Raw genomic sequence first — 17,850 nt, 5'->3', positions numbered from 1 at the left:
GAAGAAGAAGAAGAAGAAGATAACAGTAATACCCAATACCCTAATACCCAAGATCTTGGAGTAAACAGACCTGTAAGAGGAAATTGAACCTCAAATGATCACCAGATGAATGACCCACTAATGAGGAGCTGTTTGGTATTCGGCCAGCAGGTGGCACTCCGAACAAATATTTAATTTACATTGATTCTCCTGGGCTATCCAGATGTCTCATCGACCTCTTTTGCAAGTGACCCCTTAGAATATTAAAAACCTAACAGTCGTTTAAAATGTAATGATATAATGTGATAGAAAGTATCAGAAGCCAGACATAGGACTATTAAATTCCCCGTTTCAGGTATTTTAGATGGTTGTCCAGTGGTAATTGTGAGACCGTATAGGCCTATTATTTAATTATTTTCATTAGGCTATTGATTGAATTGGCATTGTTGTTTATTATTGCTGTTCTTAAAAATCAATACAATTAAATTGCTGTTACTGTTATTGTAGTCTTAGGCTTACCAACTTTTTAAAAAATTGTTTACTGTTAAATTTAAGTATTGTATTGTTGTTATTTATGTCGCTTTGGACAAAAGCGTCTGCTAAATACCATACCAACCACAACCATAACCCGTGTCTGAGAAAATGGCAAAACACACACACACACACACACACACACACACACACACACACGCGCGCGCGCACACACACACACACACACACACACACGCACACACACACATATAAAACGTTTTATAGTTTATTGTAGTTCACTTCATTGCAAAAGACAACAGCGCGCGGGAGAGAGATTCATATTAATAAGTTGGGGGCGTGGCTGCAACACCTGGGACGGTCCACCATTCGACTACAATAGCATGTGCATGCGGTACCCCAGATACCCCAGCAGCGCATCAGGAGCTGGCGTGTAGGCTACGTCGTTTTAACCGCGAATAATTCTGCGTAAATGCATACTGAGAGGTTTTCTTCACATACATCACCAGAAGCAGCGGTAAGCACTGCGCACTGTTTATTTTATGTTCTTCTAATTAGCCTAATCGCGTTGTGAAATAATTACAGTTCTGAATGTTTATCAGGCTGTAGTGTATCGTAGGCTACTGTATCTTGACCATAGGCAGAAAGCGACAGTGCATTTGACAGGTCCCGTTGGATAAAACATGCTGAGGGTGACTTGTAATCTGCCACTGGACTGGACTGTCCTTTAAAATGCCGCAGTGTTCTATCGATAAGTCTAAAAACCAGTTAAGGCTCTTTAAATTTGTTGTTGAAGTTTCACTCATATAACAACCTTATCACAGAATGGTATCCTGCCCAAATACCATACAAGGACGCTTTGTTCAAAAGTAAGTCACTTGCTAGGATCAAGATGTCTAATGGGCTATACGTGTTTGCTCTTCTTGATATTCCATTATTGTCTGAAATCCTCTAAGATGTACAATTCTGCATAATATAGAAGTCAGTAGCCTAATCCGCCGCGTTTAATTATGCGTCCAGACCACAGAGCCAAGCTAATATGCTTTATTAGCCTACGAAATATTCAGATATCATTGACTATTGAAATTCTACTCGCTACTGCAGTGCTGTTCAAGTAGATAAGCTACCCATGCCGGTGAAGACGCTTTGTGCAGAAACGCACGGTTTTTGTGCCTGATTTCCCTTCCTGTAGGTTACTCTGAGTGTTTTTGTTTGCTCTTCTGAAATGGGTTCACACTCACTGTGTCCCGTATCTTTTTCTGTGTACAGCCGAGTACTCAGCCGCTGCAGGTGCAAGACACGTGTCAGCATCTCCGGAGAACATTGTTATGCGTTGACAGAAGTTGACATGTCAACCGGATTGAAAAGGCCTAGGGATAGGAGAAAGTGACTGGAAATTACCAGCCATTAGTATTCTCTGATGATATTGCATCATCTGACAGCCTGTCCTTCATAGCAGTGTGTCATTGAACTGTCAGGCTATAGACAACATATGTGCAGGGTTATCTCAGAAAAGACTAGATTCTATAGAGCTTCCTCAATACTTCTGGTAACAAAGTCAGCCTATTCCATACACCTTTATGCAAGTTTCTACATTAAAGTGGTATGTCACTAAATGTAAATGCAAACTTTCATCAAGGTCATTTGGTATGCTGTCCCTCCATTGAATAAGGCATACATGACATTAACCAGGGATGTAGTGGAGGCTAAACGCAAGTTTCAGAAGTAGAGTTTAGCCACTTCTTATTTATTGTTATTATCTATTATTATTGTTTATTATTGTTTATTCACCAATTGCAACTTTTAACATTAAAAAATCACACTGTATTATCCACATTCAGAATATGTACACTCATCAACACAATAGGAATAATTTAATACCATTGGTTGGACAATAACCTCCACCATAATTAAACATGTTCTGAATGCCATTTTAAAAATCCGATACCGCATGGCGCAGTCCACCTTACCATGATCACAGAATTCGTTTACCCACCTCTTTTTAACCACTACACCTCTGCCATTAACTGATGAGATTGTACTCTTTGAGAGTTTGAGATTTTGTATAGCCAGGGCTGGGGATGCAGGAGAATCCATCTTTACTGTTTGAAGAAAAACAGCTTTGGATCAGGAAATGTCTCGACACACTGTGGCCATTTAGTTACTGGCTGGTGGAGCATATATTATACCAAAGTCCATGACCTGAGAGACTTGGGGAGCTGGAGCCCCAACTAAATTGATCTACTGTCCTTCATGTCCCCTAACATGCACAATGATTAAAATACAAATGGGAATTTTATACCATTTTTCTTTCCATTTGGCCAAATGACAGATGCAACCAGAAGTTCCCAGAACTGCTTCATTAAGGTGTGATGATAAATAGCTTGAGGTACTTTAACCCTGAGATGCTATGAGGGAGGGCTGAACTCCCTGACTCTGATGCATATGAAAACATGTTTCAAGGTTGCTGTTGGCAGAAAGGGCAGAGAGAGAGAGAGAGAGAGAGAGAGAGAGAGAGAGAGAGAAAGAGAAAGACAGAGTGGTGGACAGATTGCAGATGTAGCCGGATAGAAGAGAGCCCCAGTCACGGTCCCCTTGTTTGAATATCACAGATCAATGCTCCAGGACTTTGCCTCTGGACACCACATGACTGCTAGACAAAATTAGGAAAGAACTTCTGGGTGGGAATGGCATTGCAATACACACCAGGACATTTTATTTTGTGGTTTTCTGGTTAAGATAACAACAATCAATGAGCTAGTTTTGACAACAATGCTGTTCCTATCTTTCCTGCCTAGTCTTTTTACTGTTGTGATGCAGCCTGTCTCTCTAGTCAGTGACCTGGAGTTGTTATGGCATTCAGCAGAGTGATAGTTGCAGCGGACATAGTTGCATGCTGTGTATTGTGATGCTAGTGCTAGACATAATACACACCTAGTGGATAGCCACACAGTTGAATATCTCTCTTCAGTACTTCTGGCATGTAGCATTTGCTAGTACAGTAGTTTTGATCCTTGGAGACATCTTGGTCAAATGTTGTACAAGCATAGAAGTGAATAGTTTATTTTTAGGCCACATAGGAATGACACTGGGCAGGAAAAAAACACGAAAACCATAATAATTGGATTTAGGACCTCTGTTTGCTTTCAAACTGGTGTGGTGTTAGTGGATGTCTTGGACTTGCTCCCCAATTTCATGCTTTTCACCTCAATATAGCCGAGACTAACAGCCGTGTCAGTCAGATATCCTTAAATATTAGATTAAGATATCCCCGGGCAGCTGTTTCACGCTATCAGTATAAGCTGTCAGTGCAATTAAATGTGCCCAGATATAGTGCACACCCAATCTAAGTATGTAGCCTAATGTGTGTACTTGTGTGTGGCAGCTCAGTATGTCAAGCATCACTAGAGTGAAATTGTGAACTACATCATGATGATGAATGTGTGTGTGTGTGTCTGTTTATCTGTCTGTCTGCCTGTGTGTGGGTGTGTGTGTTTGTCTGTCTGTCTGTGTGTGTGTGTATGTCTGTCTGCCTGTGTGTGTGTGTCTGTATGTCTGTCTGTCTGCCTGTGTGTGTGTGTGTGTGTGTGTGTGTGTGTATGTGTGTGTGTGTGTGTGTGTGTGTGTGTGTCTGTTTATCTGTCTGTCTGCCTGTGTGTGGGTGTGTGTGTTTGTCTGTCTGTCTGTGTGTGTGTGTATGTATGTCTGCCTGTGTGTGTGTGTCTGTATGTCTGTCTGTCTGTCTGCCTGTGTGTGTGTGTGTGTGTATGTGTGTGTGTGTGTGTATGTGTGTGTGTGTGTGTGTGTGTGTATGTGTGTGTGTGTGTGTGTGTGTGTGTCTGTTTATCTGTCTGTCTGCCTGTGTGTGGGTGTGTGTGTTTGTCTGTCTGTCTGTGTGTGTGTATGTCTGTCTGCCTGTGTGTGTGTGTCTGTATGTCTGTCTGTCTGTCTGCCTGTGTGTGTGTGTGTGTGTGTGTGTGTGTGTGTGTGTGTGTGCATGCTTGTGTTAGTGTGTTAAGACAAAACTAGAAAGGGTAATCTAAAGTGTGGGTAGCCTGTTTTACATCTGAAGTGTATAAGCTGAGATGTGTGTGAGCACCACCAAATTGCGCTTATCACGGTTGCTCAAAACACTCCCATGTAATGCCCTGCTGGTTAAGCAGCAAGCGCTAATGCTCTAGCCGCCGTTTGGGTGTTTATGTCATATTTGGGGACTTTTGAGGCTCATGTAAAATTAGCTACTTACGCACAGTGCCGAACTGGCTCAACACTCCGCACACACGCAGCTGCTCAATCTGGGCCGACTGCAGAGCCATCTGCAGAAAATGTCAGGCTGGATATCATGCATCCTGACGGGGCTTTAGTCAGTTTAGACAGATGGGTTGACGTTCGTATTGTTACGTCGTATTGTCAATACTTTTTCAAAGGGGGCAAATGAGGTGAGGAGGTGAAAATGTGTGTGCGTATGTGTGTGTGTGTGTGTGTGTGTGTGTGTGTGTGTGTGTGTGTGTGTGGCTGTGTGTGAGTGTGTCACACTGACCTGGGATCTGTAGATACTGTGTAAATCACTCTGAATCTGTCCACACAAATGTATGCTCTCCTGTAATGGGGCAGAGTTTGGGGCCTATTCTTACCTAACACCACCTAGTCATTTGAATGTGGTCGTATTATTTAATAAGTCTCCTGGGTCAGCCTCAGTGTAATCCACAGCCTGCAGGGAAGGTGGAGGATTTGAGTAGAAGATTTTCTCTTGACGTACCACTCCATCAGTCTTCAAAATTCAAGCGATATCAAGCAGCTTTTTTCTTCTTTGCACGCACGGGGCAGATGTATTTACCTTTCCAAGGGGAGTTTCCACTCTGTCGTCACGGTGACGCCTTGTTTGACCAAGCCACCCATAGCAGGTCACACAATACCCGTAGACGTGTGAAAACAAGCTTCTGTTTACATTATACCATAGGACAAATGGTGTTGCTGAAAAAAGCCTCAAGCTCAATGTTACAAAGACATTGTACATTATTATGTAAAGATGAGTACAGTAATCCCTCTCTAAAACACCTCCTGTTTCTTCTATTCATCCCAGGTTTCAAATAACAGGAGTTTTAAATCTGAGGAAGAATATAGGAGGGGATGTATGCATTCAGATCAATGACATAATTACTAGTTAGCCTGATAGAATAACAATGGACAAGTACCAGTTCCACTAATGCCCATCTTTATGAGACAATGAATGGTGTTTTGTTCAAATTGCCCTTTTGTAAACCTCCATGGTACATAAGATTACACTGTGAGTTATCATTCTCTTTCATCAGAGCGATCTTATGCAGTAGGGTGGAAAAGTTACCCTCTAATTAGTGTGTGTGTGTGTGTGTGTCTGTGTGTGTGTGTGTGTGTGTGTGTGTGTGTGTGTGTGTACGTGAGCAAGTGGCCAAGAAGAGTCTGGAAGCATTATGCTTAATCACCGGATTAGCTATCAGATGCCACAATTTCAGAGGCACATAGCTAATAATTATGGGTAGTCATAAAAATGTTGTAGAGTTGTGGAGCAAAGCTGGATTTTAAACGCTATCTTTATGCACACATCTAGCAAAACCTACTGCAGAATATAGTTATTGTTGACTGTGCCTGTATGAAATAAGGTTTTTTGGTGATCACTCAATGCCACTTATTCTAACCATATGCTGCATGACAGGTGTTTGATGCATTTGTGCATTGAGGCTGAAACAATTGCCGTTGGATTCTTTTGTCACATGTTACGAATTAACTGATGAGATATTCCAAGTAAAATCCATTTTCTCACCCGTAGTTTCCACGGATGAATGAAACCACTTATAGTTCTAGTCTAGTGAATTTAGGATACTTTGTGTTTGTGAACCACAATCCTTTTTTCTGGTCGGCACTATTCACTAATTTCATCCACCTGCTTAGCCTTCCATAAAAGTTTGCAGAGTGCAGACAAGAGGAAAACAAATGCATCTTCCTGTTTTCTACCTCCCCCCTGCAGACTGCACCTGTATGATGACAGATTAAAAGCCCATTCCTGTGTCCGTGGAAACCCCAGCCAAACCAAAGCTAAACAAGAAGGACTCTAGAGCTGGACAGCGCTATCGCTTCCTTTGGGTATGGACCTCAAGACCTGTTATGCCCACTGTGTGCTGCTGCTGGTGCTGGTGCTGCTGGGCAGTTTTCCCGGCCCACTACGGGGTTTCCCTTTTGGTCCAGATCTCCAGCTGGATGCTCCGCCCAGGACCACAGTGCTCTTTAATGGTAATGTTTTAAGCTTGGTGGAAGACAAGTAATGTGCATAGGCGCTGTGCACTGTATGTCTGGATAAAACATGCTGTGTACTGTGTGGTGATCTTGGGAGAATTTGAAGACCTTAGATGCTTGTTTATTTCGGACAGAGTTTTTAAGCTATATTTGTTTGTAATATGCTCCTTGTAATAGCCCTAGACTGCCCAGTGGAGCTCTCAAGACTATGTTGATGTTGATGTTGGGTTATTTATTTAATACTCAAATTCACTCAAATGTGTTTTGAATTGTATGACTGTCTCCTCATTGCTCAACTGCTCAGTTGCTGGTTACGTCAGTGTTATGGGTCGGGTTCTCCTTGCAGGCATCTACCAAATGAAAGAAAAGAGTCATTGTTGTGATCCATGTGATGTTTTGAGAGAACACTGCAGAGCAGTATAGATTATGCGGCTGTGTTTCCCTGGTCTTCTGTTATAGATCTGAGACCGTCCTTATAACATCCCTGGAACAAACATGTCCCTCACCAAACACCAAGAGATCTGTGCTACCCCCTGTTAGACAGAAACTCTTTTAGTTTATGAGTGTACTTAAAGACTGACAACAATCTCACATACAATCGTAGGCGTTTTAGACGCAGGCCATCATGTATGCGGTCGCACTGTTACACACACATATGGGTAAACTCACAGTTTTGCTCTCAAACGTGCGTGGCACAGTTCTGCCGCCGAGCCTCGGAGGACGGTGGCAGCAGGCTGGCGTCTCTCTCTGGTGTTATTAATGTCCCCTCTCAAGTCTTGTCCTAGTTCACACAGTTCATAACAACACGCTGGGGCTCTGGGAAAGCAGTGGAAAGAGAGAGGGAGAGAGAGAGAGAGAGACAGAGAGAGAGGGGGAGGGAGAGAGAAAGGGGGGGGGGGGGAGCTAGCAGGCACCTTCGGCCGGCCGATGTTTAGCTGAGACCAGGTCAGGGTCTCTGTGGAGAGGAGTGCTGAGCCCAGCCTTTATGCTATGAGAGGGATGTTTAAACACAGCAGAGGCTGCTGCCTTTCGCAGATTGTCTATTGTCCAAGGCTTTTGTATTTTAAGATTCCCTCCAGATTTAGATTGCAGTGACCTAAACTATTCCTGAATTACACAAGAACTTGATTTAAAATGCTAACTGTGCATTTTGTGCATGTAAGCACTGTAGCATAATCGCAATTTATCTCAAAAATAAATTCTGGCATCATGTCATCATGAGATTTGTGCCTTTTAATTAAAATCTAAACACAAGTCTCTTAATTACATGCACAAATGCAGTAGGTGTAAGACCTGCTGGGAATAGCAGCAGCAGCTTGTCGCATCCCTTCCAAAGCTACTGGGCCAGCTGCAGGCTTGTCAGCGGGCAGCTCCCCTTCACTGATGTTTCATTACCTCACTTGCTACTTAAACGCTTTTCCTGGTGATAAGGGGAAACTGTTTGTCTTCCTACCACCCCCTGGAAGCAGCCATAGACCTCATGTTATTTATGATGTCCACTATAGGAGCGCTATTAACTTATCCTGACATTATGTTATTAGTAAGTAGTTGGATCAACTGATTTGTGAGAACATAGCATGGTGGCTAAGATGAATTTCAGTGTTGCCCTAAGCATGAATGGGTGGATTTCTAACCTGCTGTGTATAGCTTCTTAGTTGTACGTGTGTATTCTGTTGAATGTTATGGATATTCAGCATGGGTAGAATGAGTAGAATGTAGAACATTGCCTTTGTTTTTGGGGATGATTTCCACAACCCCCACTGTATCATTTAACCTGGTTGAAGTACTTGCCCTACATTCTTATTCTCATGGGGTTTTGTGTGTGGGTGGGTGTGTCTGTGCCTGTCTCTCTCTCTCTCTCTCTCTCTCTCTCTCTCTCTCTCTCTCTCTGTGTGTAGGTCTGTTTGTATGTGGGCTCTCATGTGTGGCGCAGTCTCAGATTTGATCAGACATGTAATTCAGAATCTTTCAGAATGAAGTAACCTTAGTAACTAAGGCAAAGGCAACTCAGCTGTTCATGCAGATCAAGGATAAGATGATATCATTCATTACTCTGATTGTGTCAGAACAAAAACATCTTTCATTAGCGTGATTTTGTGGGAGGGTGGCAGCCAGGCAATCTAAAGTAAATCTCAAAGGGAAAATATGGGGGCAATCAATTTGCCCAGCATTGTACTGTTGCAATACACGTGGGTGGGCACAGAGGTGTCATATTGACCAGAACTGCACAATAAGATATAAAAGCAGATGATATTGTCAAGGAGTGGGCAGCTTGCTGAACTGACATTTCTGATCATATGTTAATCCAGCAATGTCAATATTTTATAGGCTATGTGTAGGAAGGATGTGTGTGTCTGTGTGTGTGTGTGGGAGGTGAGTTGGCGAGGCGGCTGATAAGTCAAGCAGGAAGACAGGGTTCCAAGAGCAATTGAGGAAGAAAAATGAACTCTCTGAACTCTGGTGTGTGCCATGTGCTCGTAGTGTAGTCTCGTCTTCACCACGGTGGCAACCAGACCTGAAGTAATTTGCTGCTGAAATATTGATGTATGTGTATCCTGCTGTTTCTGCTGTTGCTTGTTGCTTTAAGGGGTGATAAGTTCATGTGAGGCCCTTTCTTCATGAGCTCTATGACAGAAACCTGAACATTAGGCTCAGATGAACTCATTCTCCCGTCAAAAGAGGAAATGAAATCAGACTCTCTGTGGAGCATCCCTTTCCTTGTTTAAGTGAATACAGTTTTGAAAATCAGTGTTTGAATGACAAAACAGTCTTGTGTTTCACTGAATGAATACCACAGTGGACCTAATACATGGCAGTTTTTTGGCCGTCACTGTGGAAAAGTTTACCGGTAGTACCTAGTACACAAAGAACAATGTCAGTGCTTTTAAATGATATCCTGTTTGATGGCATAAAAATGATTTGCAACTCCAAGATAGCCTACGCAGCTAACCTGACATGACATTGGCTTCCTCAGAGACACAGTTAAGTAGTAATGTTGCAGACTCCCGTGAGAGACCACATGACCTTGATGGTGTGACCACTGTCATGTCATATGTGACTCTTACGTCTCATGAAGTCATTTTGGCATGTGGAAGCCATCTTGAGTCATCTTTGGCTAATTTCCCATTCTTACACATAGTAATTTCATGTACACAGGAGATATGATGTTGTTGGTGTAACGCTCACGGCCCTCGAACCCGCCACCTCGACACACACCGGCATGGGAGTCGAACTCTCTAACCACTGAGCTAAAAGCCCAGGCTCTCAACTCAGCGGTTAGAAGCGTTCTTAAGGTTAAGGCTGTGAGGATTTACACGGGCAACTAGCACAGTTCACCTCCGTTACACTCACCTCCCTAAATTCTCACTCCCATAATCCGGGTCTACGGCACCACTGTAACAGAGGTCGTAATTCGTCCGCTGGCCCTCGAACCCGCCATCTCGAGACACACCGGCATGGGAGTCGAACGTTCTAACCACTGAGCTAAAAGCCCAGGCTCCCAACTCAGCGGTTAGAAGCGTTCTTAAGGTTAGGGCTGTGAGGATCAACTAGCACGCTAGCTCAGTTCGCCTGTGTTACATTGGCACTACCAAAACAGCCGTAAAGAACATTTCACTGGGTTATCAACAGACAGTAGACAGTATAAGTTGAAGACCTGTGGTGCTATATGCCATAGAACTGCTAAATGAATTTTAGTTAGCTTTTAGCATCACTTACCCAGTTTATCAGTTATATGTACAATTTTTTAACCAGTTTTTATAATAGGTTGTCATATTTTGTGATGAATTTTGATGTTTTCATACAGCTCCAGGTTGGTGTAGGAAATTGTATTTGTTCCTTGTGAGTTTCTCTCTTAAGTGAGATTTTTGCGATGCGGTGGGTGGTTAATCTGCTGGGAGGGGTTGGATGCGCCACTCAGAGGGACCCCATGTCTTTCATGGGTTCCTCTTCATCCTCAGCTCTATCATGACTGAATATCTGGCACAGTGCCTAAAATAGAAGGCAGGAATAACACACTCAGCACCGTAATTTAAACATGGACTGGGTCCTGAATCCCCATGAAAATTCTTCAACTTTTGCCCCACACATGCCTAAAATAGAGACAGGGTTGATTTCAATTTACTAGTAATTACATTCTAATGGATAACGTTAACATAATGTCGAGGTTGCTGTAACAAACAGCATTCCTTCATCACTTTGAATGTAGTGTTAATTATCTGTGAATGTGCATTAAAATGTGTGCTAGAAGGAGAGCATCAATAAAGACCAACAGTTTCAACAGTAGAAATATTTGGGACCTACGGCAGTATACATTCTTCAGCTGCAGTGCATTATCCCCTGAAAGAGTAGCTATATGCCTGCTAGTCAAAATTATCATCCGTTTGATAATATTTGATATTGATCTTCCAATTATCAGCCACAGGCCCCCAATGAAATGCTGAAATGGTGAGTTTTTGTTCTTTTGGCCTTCTGGCACGGTCGGTTGTGTGTCCTTGTAGGTTCTCAGTTTCTTTTCTCTCTCTCTCTCTCTCTGTCCCTCTCTGTAGTGTGGAGGTGGTAGGCCCAGCATGTGGGCAGTGAGTGTTGCGTGTGGTTGCACAACATGGGTCACGTTTCCTGCAGATGACGGTTCTCACCCTGTGTCACTCGTGGTTAAGTCACAGCCAGCCCCAAGAAAGCTTGGCCCGCCGTGGTGTTGGTTCATGGCATTAGTCGCGTGTGGCAGCTTCCTGCTATTAGTCAGTGGGGAACTGTGTGTGTGTGTGTGTGTGTGTGTGTGTGTGTGTGTGTGTGTGTGTTTGGGGGGCAGTGACTCAGCACAAGCACACACTCTGACACGCACATACTCACATGGATAGACACAGACACACACAAACACACAGACACAAACAGACTCACACACATTCACAAACATGCACATTCACTCCCCCACACACAGATCCAAGCATACAGAGACAGACAGACACACACACACACATACACACACACACACACACACACACACACACACACACACACAGACGAACACACACAAACGAATGCATATACACACATGCAGTCACAGAGACAAGCAGACAGACACAAGCACATAACCCTATAGCAGCTTATTCATGGATCAATAGAACCCACACACACTGTCACGCACAAACTCAATAGATATTGGAAGTATGTGTAAATCCACACCATGCTGCCAGGAGCAGAAGAGGGAGGGGGCAGGTGGCAGGGGGATGGGTGTTTTAAAGGGTCACGTACCCAAGCCCAAGCAAACATTTATAAACAAACATATATGCATACACACACCCACACACACACACACACACACATACACATACACACAGATACACACACAAGCAAACATCTACACACAAACGCACAAACAAAACAAAATGTACACAGTGAAACACACACACAAATGCACTCAAACGAACACACATAAAACACATGCCATAAAGCATTATGAAAAACACACACAGACATACAGTACAAACACAACACAACATACAGGTGTGTGGGATGCAAACATTGCCCCCCACCCCAACCTACCACCGCCCCAATGTGTGGAGTTGAGGTTGAAGGCCATGTTTGCCGTTCTTTAGATCAATCTATTCTGTCAACACACTGTTCTAGTGGACAAGGGCCTTGGAGGTGGGGTTCCCCAGTGTACTCTACCCACTGATGGGTTTCTTTACCCACTGTTAAAAAAACGGACCCTTGTACTGTATTAGTTTGTTTCCCATCCAAATAGCACCTCAAACATACAGCTTTGAGTCCAGAGAGTGCTCCTCTTTAAACATTTTGTGAATATGTGTGTGGATATATATATATTATATATATCCTATATATATATATATATATATATATATATATATATATATATATATATATATATAGAGGCGCTGAACGGCAGCACAATTTTCGTAATCACTCTTTTTCATGATCTCTTAAATACCCCTTTGTTCCCCCGAGGCGAGATTGCCGAGGGTCGCTCTCGTCTGCGGCAGCATTGCCATCGCGAGCCGAGTACTGATGAGCTCAGTCACAGGTGTTTAGGAGATATTAACATATTTAGCTTTGGAAGAAATCAGGGAATGAAAATGTTTGGCTTGCACTTTAGCCTACCGCAAAGTTCTTCATAATTATTCTAGAGTTTACTTGCAGTGGGGAGAATTTAAACATGACGACTGCTATATTTGGGTGCCTCTTTGAACCTCATCTTTGCCCCCCCAATGGTCTTATAACTGTATTTGTGTTTTGTGTTTTCAATTGACAGTTTGAAGGGTCACAAACTGTGTTGTCCCGATCAAGACTCACAAACCGTCGCCATGCGGTAATGACGCTTTACTCACTCGTAGCCTTGGCAACGTGCAAGGCTGTAGACATTTCGTCATTTGCCTTGGGCTCGGAGCGCCATGCGTCAGGCCCTTGCTAGCCACTGTTTATGTTATGTCAGAAGGTCGCACACTGTTTTTTTTTTCATATTCAGATCAGGCCTCTCTGTACTGGAAACGTCACGAGATGAGCGTCATTGTGCCTGGAAGCAGGATTCATGTTCATGTTTGCGTAACTCCTCCAAGTTTTTTTTTCCCCCCTCATTTAATGGAAATGACTTAAGGAATGCCGTCATGTAGAGGACTGAGTCATTGTCAGTGAGGTTGTTTTGTGAAGTATTGGAGGGTAGAGAGAGATGTACACGTGGACAGAAAAAAAAGAAAAAGAAAAGTTGAAAGAATGAGAGCAATAAAAGACAGCAGGACTGTGAGAAAGACAGCCTAAGGGGAATGGAACACGTAGAGAGAACTTAAGACGTTACTTGCTGGACACAATACTATAGAGTCATTGTCCGTTATTTTATAAAGGAAAGAAAGACAAACGAAAGAAAGCAAATAACCTAGGAAAGACCAAAGAAAAGGAAGAGACAGAAAGCAGGGAGCGATGAATGCACACACAGACATATAGGGACGAGATACAGTATGTATACAGGGAGATGGTCTGCACGTCTGCGTGACTTTGCACCCCACTGTCCACCCCCCACTGCTCCCATTGCCCCCCAGCGAGTCCTGACCTTTCAGCATCCCCAGACACTCATGGCTTTGACACGGGCGCTCCTGATTGGCTCCCAGCTGGCCAAAGGGATGAGAAGGGAGCATGCTGGGAACTCTTGGGGACCATGATCTCCCCCTCCATCACACTTGGAGTGAGCCTGCTCTTTCACACACACACACACACACACACACACACACACACACACACACACACACACACACACACACATACAACACGAACAAACATGGAAACGCATTCATGCACACTCACACACAGTCAGTTAGACTAACACGATGAGCTATGTGTACAAGGCCATGTGCGTGCTTTGAGTGCCTGTGATCTCCATAATACAAAGCATAGATCAATGTCAGAGTATACACCACTTTTGTTGTAATCCATTCCTTTGTTTAACCACACACAGTAGCATCTTCAGTCATAAATCCATTCATATCGAAGCTCTCTATGCACATGCTTAAACATCCTTAATAGTACTTTGAAGGGAAAATTATTTCTGTGGGACTTCAGAATAAGGTCCAAGTGGCAGAATGATACTAGATACTGTATATATATATATAGATACTTTATTGATCCCCAAGGGGAAATTCAAGACCCCAAAAATCAAGATACTGAATGGAGAGCTCCTCCTGCACACAATACCAACAACACTCTTTCACTCATTACTGTACTCCAGTGTTTCTCAAACTTTTTTTCTGGGGACCCACTTTTTAAAAATGACAATCGCGACCCAACTCGTGACTGTGGTAGTTAACAAACTAGATCAGTAGTTCTCAAACTTTTTCTTTCATTCCCCACTTTGATCAAGGGGGCATTCTCGAGCCCCACCTGTCCCTCATCGCTCTAAGAAAGTGGTAGGTCAAGCTTAAAATTGTCAAATTTATTGAAATAATGACAAGTTCTAAATATATCCTCTTCAGAGTTAAAATCAGCTGGTGCTGCAGATATAATAATAAATACATAACACACATATTTCTGTTTTCCAGTAACATATTAGGAAGCATAGGCCATTTTACAGCATTGTACAATATATTCAATGAAATACCAACATGCTGCATTAAATGGATCCATAATCCAGTCATACTGAGCACTGCTGGTTGGGAAATATTTTTGAAATAAATTTTGCAGGGATGTGATGTAGGCCTACTGTTTAATACATGGGATCACAAGAGTGCCTCCCAATCAGACGTTTCAGCGATTTCGCTCAGAAATCTCAAAGGCATAATACTGTCGCGATCGAGGCGCCTGTCCCATACTCAAGTTTTTTTGGTGAATGCAGTAATCTTATTTGCTAGGTGAGGTAGGTGCTTGTCTTTGCCTTGTAACTGGACATTTAACTCAAATGTATCTTAGCGATACATTTGAGTTAAATGTCCAGTATATTTATTAAATATATCGCTAAGATAGGCCAGCTTCGTCAAGAAATGTTCATTAGTGAACGTGCTTGCAGATTCAGACATGCGCTCTTCCTCCAAGAAGAGGCGACTCGGAGCTCAAACACGCGCGACAGCACTTTACCTCGGGAAAGCCACTTTGCCTCGCTGTGAAACAGTACAGCCTTTTGGTCAGCTACCATCTCTTCGCAAAGTGCGGAGAATAGACGCGCTTTTAAGGGCCAGGTTTTGATGAAATTCACCACTCTCACAACAACGTTCAAAATCTCATGTAGGTCGGGACTAACTAAGCTGCCTTGACACGAGCGATTCCCTGTGAATAACACAGTGCGTCCATTGCGCATCGGGTGCTACCTGGGCCCAGGCTACAGATAAAAACTCCTGTTTTTCACGTCAGTTCGCGCCCCACCTGGCATGTCTCCGCGACCCAGTAGAAACGCTGCTGTACTCTATTGCTGTTTTGAAGCATGGATACATGAAATACGCTTAAAAGCATTTTTTAACACATTATTTCTTGGCTCTGGCCGTCTTGGCATATTTGTCTCCCCTATGACATTGTGCAGTTTTAAGGATGTGTGGATTTCAGGAAGCGATTTATAGCTCCATCCATAGGCTCAAAGGATGGGGATGCATGAGGTTTGGGGTTTGGGATGTGGGGTAGCAACGTTAGGGGGCCACAGGGGTGCAGCTTGATGGAGATGCAATGTGATGGCCGAGACATCGGGCATTTTATGGGCCGCCCTCATGAAGTGTGGCCTAGTAATGCCAACTCTAATCAAAACTCGAACCCCCTCAGATATTTAGTGGGTGTATGTAGTGTGAGTGTGTGTTGGGGGGATTGTGAGGCGTGTGCCTCTCGGTGTGTATGTGTGTGTGTGTGTGTGAGTGTACACATCTGTGTGGTTGTATGTGCCTGTCCCACTGTGTGTGTGTGTGTGTGTGTGTGTGTGTGTGTGTCTGTGTGTGTGTGTGTGTGTGTGTCTGTGTCTGTGTCTGTGTGCGTGTGTGTGTGTGTGTGTCTGTGTGTGTGTGTGTGTGTGAGGGGTGGGCTGTCTGTCAGATGATAGCCCTCTGTTGGTTCCTTTATTTGTCCTAAATTTGTGCCAACAGACCTGCCAGAGACTAAATAAATATTTCAGTAATATGTGACCTACTGGAAAACAGAAGAGCGATAGCAATGACAAGAGTGAGTGAGAGAGTGTGGAAGAGAGTGAAAGAGAAACAACAGAGAGAGAGAGAGAAAGAGAGAGAGATATAGAGAGAAGCTTTTGCTCTGCTTCTGTGAAAGAGGGTTGGGAAATGAGAATCAAACCAGCGTTGGTTCCAATATTCAGAGTGGCACACTGCCCAGGTGGTGAGAGAGAGAGAGGGCGAGAGGGAGAGAGAGAGATGCACTGTGGGAAAAAGAGAATGAGAGCTTGAAAGCAATAGAGAAAGATAGAGAGAGAGCTAGTGTGGAGTGGGATAGAGAAATAGATAAGAGAAAGAAGCAGGCCACAGCGATGCACACAGGGGGGGGGGGGAGTGAATCAGCACAGTGCAGGTCTCTCTAATTGGTGTGCCTCCTCTCCTCTCTTACCTCTCCTCTCTTACCTCTCCTCCTCCTCTTCCTTCCTCTCTCCCTCCCTCCCTCCTTCCCTCAGTCCCTCGGCCTCAGCTCCTGGATGGCGTCCCAGCTCTCTGAATGCTAAAGAATAATGCATCAGCTCCCCGTAGTGATTTAAGCGACCCCTCCCTTCCCGCGTTGGTGGTGGTATAACGAAGGCGGGTGGACAGGCTCTGGGTCTACCTGCCTACTACAGCAGCTCTCCATTCACTGAGCCGCGCCGGCATGGCGTGAAGTTGTGAAGTTGTGAAGTGTCGCCGCCGTGTTCGGGGAAGCCGATGTAACGCTTCCTGACTGACTCGCGCTGGCGTTTTGGCAGGCCGGCTTTCATCACCGTGATGTGATGTAGAGTACAGAGAGGAAAGACGTTTCCCCCCGGTGCCTGTGTGTGTTGTAGTGAGTGACCTTGATGTTGCAGTGGTGCCACAGCATCCAAAAGCGCCCTCCTCTTTCTGATCAAGGGGACGGATGCGATCAGGCTGACTGTCAGACCACAGAGAAGAGTATGTGAGAGAGATGAGAATATGAGAGATGCAAATATGTTAATATTGCTGGCATGTTGCAAATATACACACAGTACTACATAGCTGTGTATCGCTATATTTATAAATGTATGTATAAACAAATATATAAACAACAAATATATGAATACATATATTTATAAAATACTATAAACATCTGACAATTTACACTAAAGACCCAACATGTTTTGAGCTCACATTGACAAAATGTCTGTTATTGTAACACATGCTGTCATGTACTAGCGTATGTACTGTGTGTGCATCTCGTAGGCTGTGCTGCATGTTTTAGGTGCGTCTGTTCTGGTCTTGCAGGACTGCTGGGCTGCAATCGTTTCCGTGGGTCTGCGCTGGACTACAGTGCCCTGCTCCTGGAGGAGGAGGCTGGGGTGCTGTACGCCGGAGCCAGAGAGGCCATCTACGCCCTGGACATCGCCAACATCTCCTCCCCCAGGGCCAACCACTCAGTGAGTACACAGCCGTGGTAGACGCCAGGCTCGGATTATTTTGGGATGTGTTATTATTAGTTTGGAGA

At 43.9% G+C, this 17,850-nt stretch overlaps 1 protein-coding gene across 1 annotated transcript in view; it reads left to right on the top strand.

Moving 5' to 3' along the window:
• Positions 1 to 849: 849 nt before the first annotated feature.
• Positions 850 to 17,850, top strand: part of sema4gb (sema domain, immunoglobulin domain (Ig), transmembrane domain (TM) and short cytoplasmic domain, (semaphorin) 4Gb) — a 32,476-nt gene continuing 15,475 nt past the window's right edge. The window contains exons 1-3 of the mRNA XM_042082313.1: positions 850 to 985; positions 6,473 to 6,735; positions 17,631 to 17,782. Coding sequence (XP_041938247.1) covers positions 6,591 to 6,735; positions 17,631 to 17,782 — 297 coding nt within the window. The 5' untranslated portion in view covers positions 850 to 985; positions 6,473 to 6,590. The remainder of the gene's footprint in view (positions 986 to 6,472; positions 6,736 to 17,630; positions 17,783 to 17,850) is intronic.

The sequence above is a fragment of the Alosa sapidissima genome, chromosome 24, assembly GCF_018492685.1.
Source record: "Alosa sapidissima isolate fAloSap1 chromosome 24, fAloSap1.pri, whole genome shotgun sequence".
Lineage (NCBI taxonomy): Eukaryota > Metazoa > Chordata > Actinopteri > Clupeiformes > Clupeidae > Alosa > Alosa sapidissima.
The sequence above is the reverse complement of the archived record's forward strand: the minus strand, read 5'-3'. Positions and strand labels throughout refer to the sequence as shown.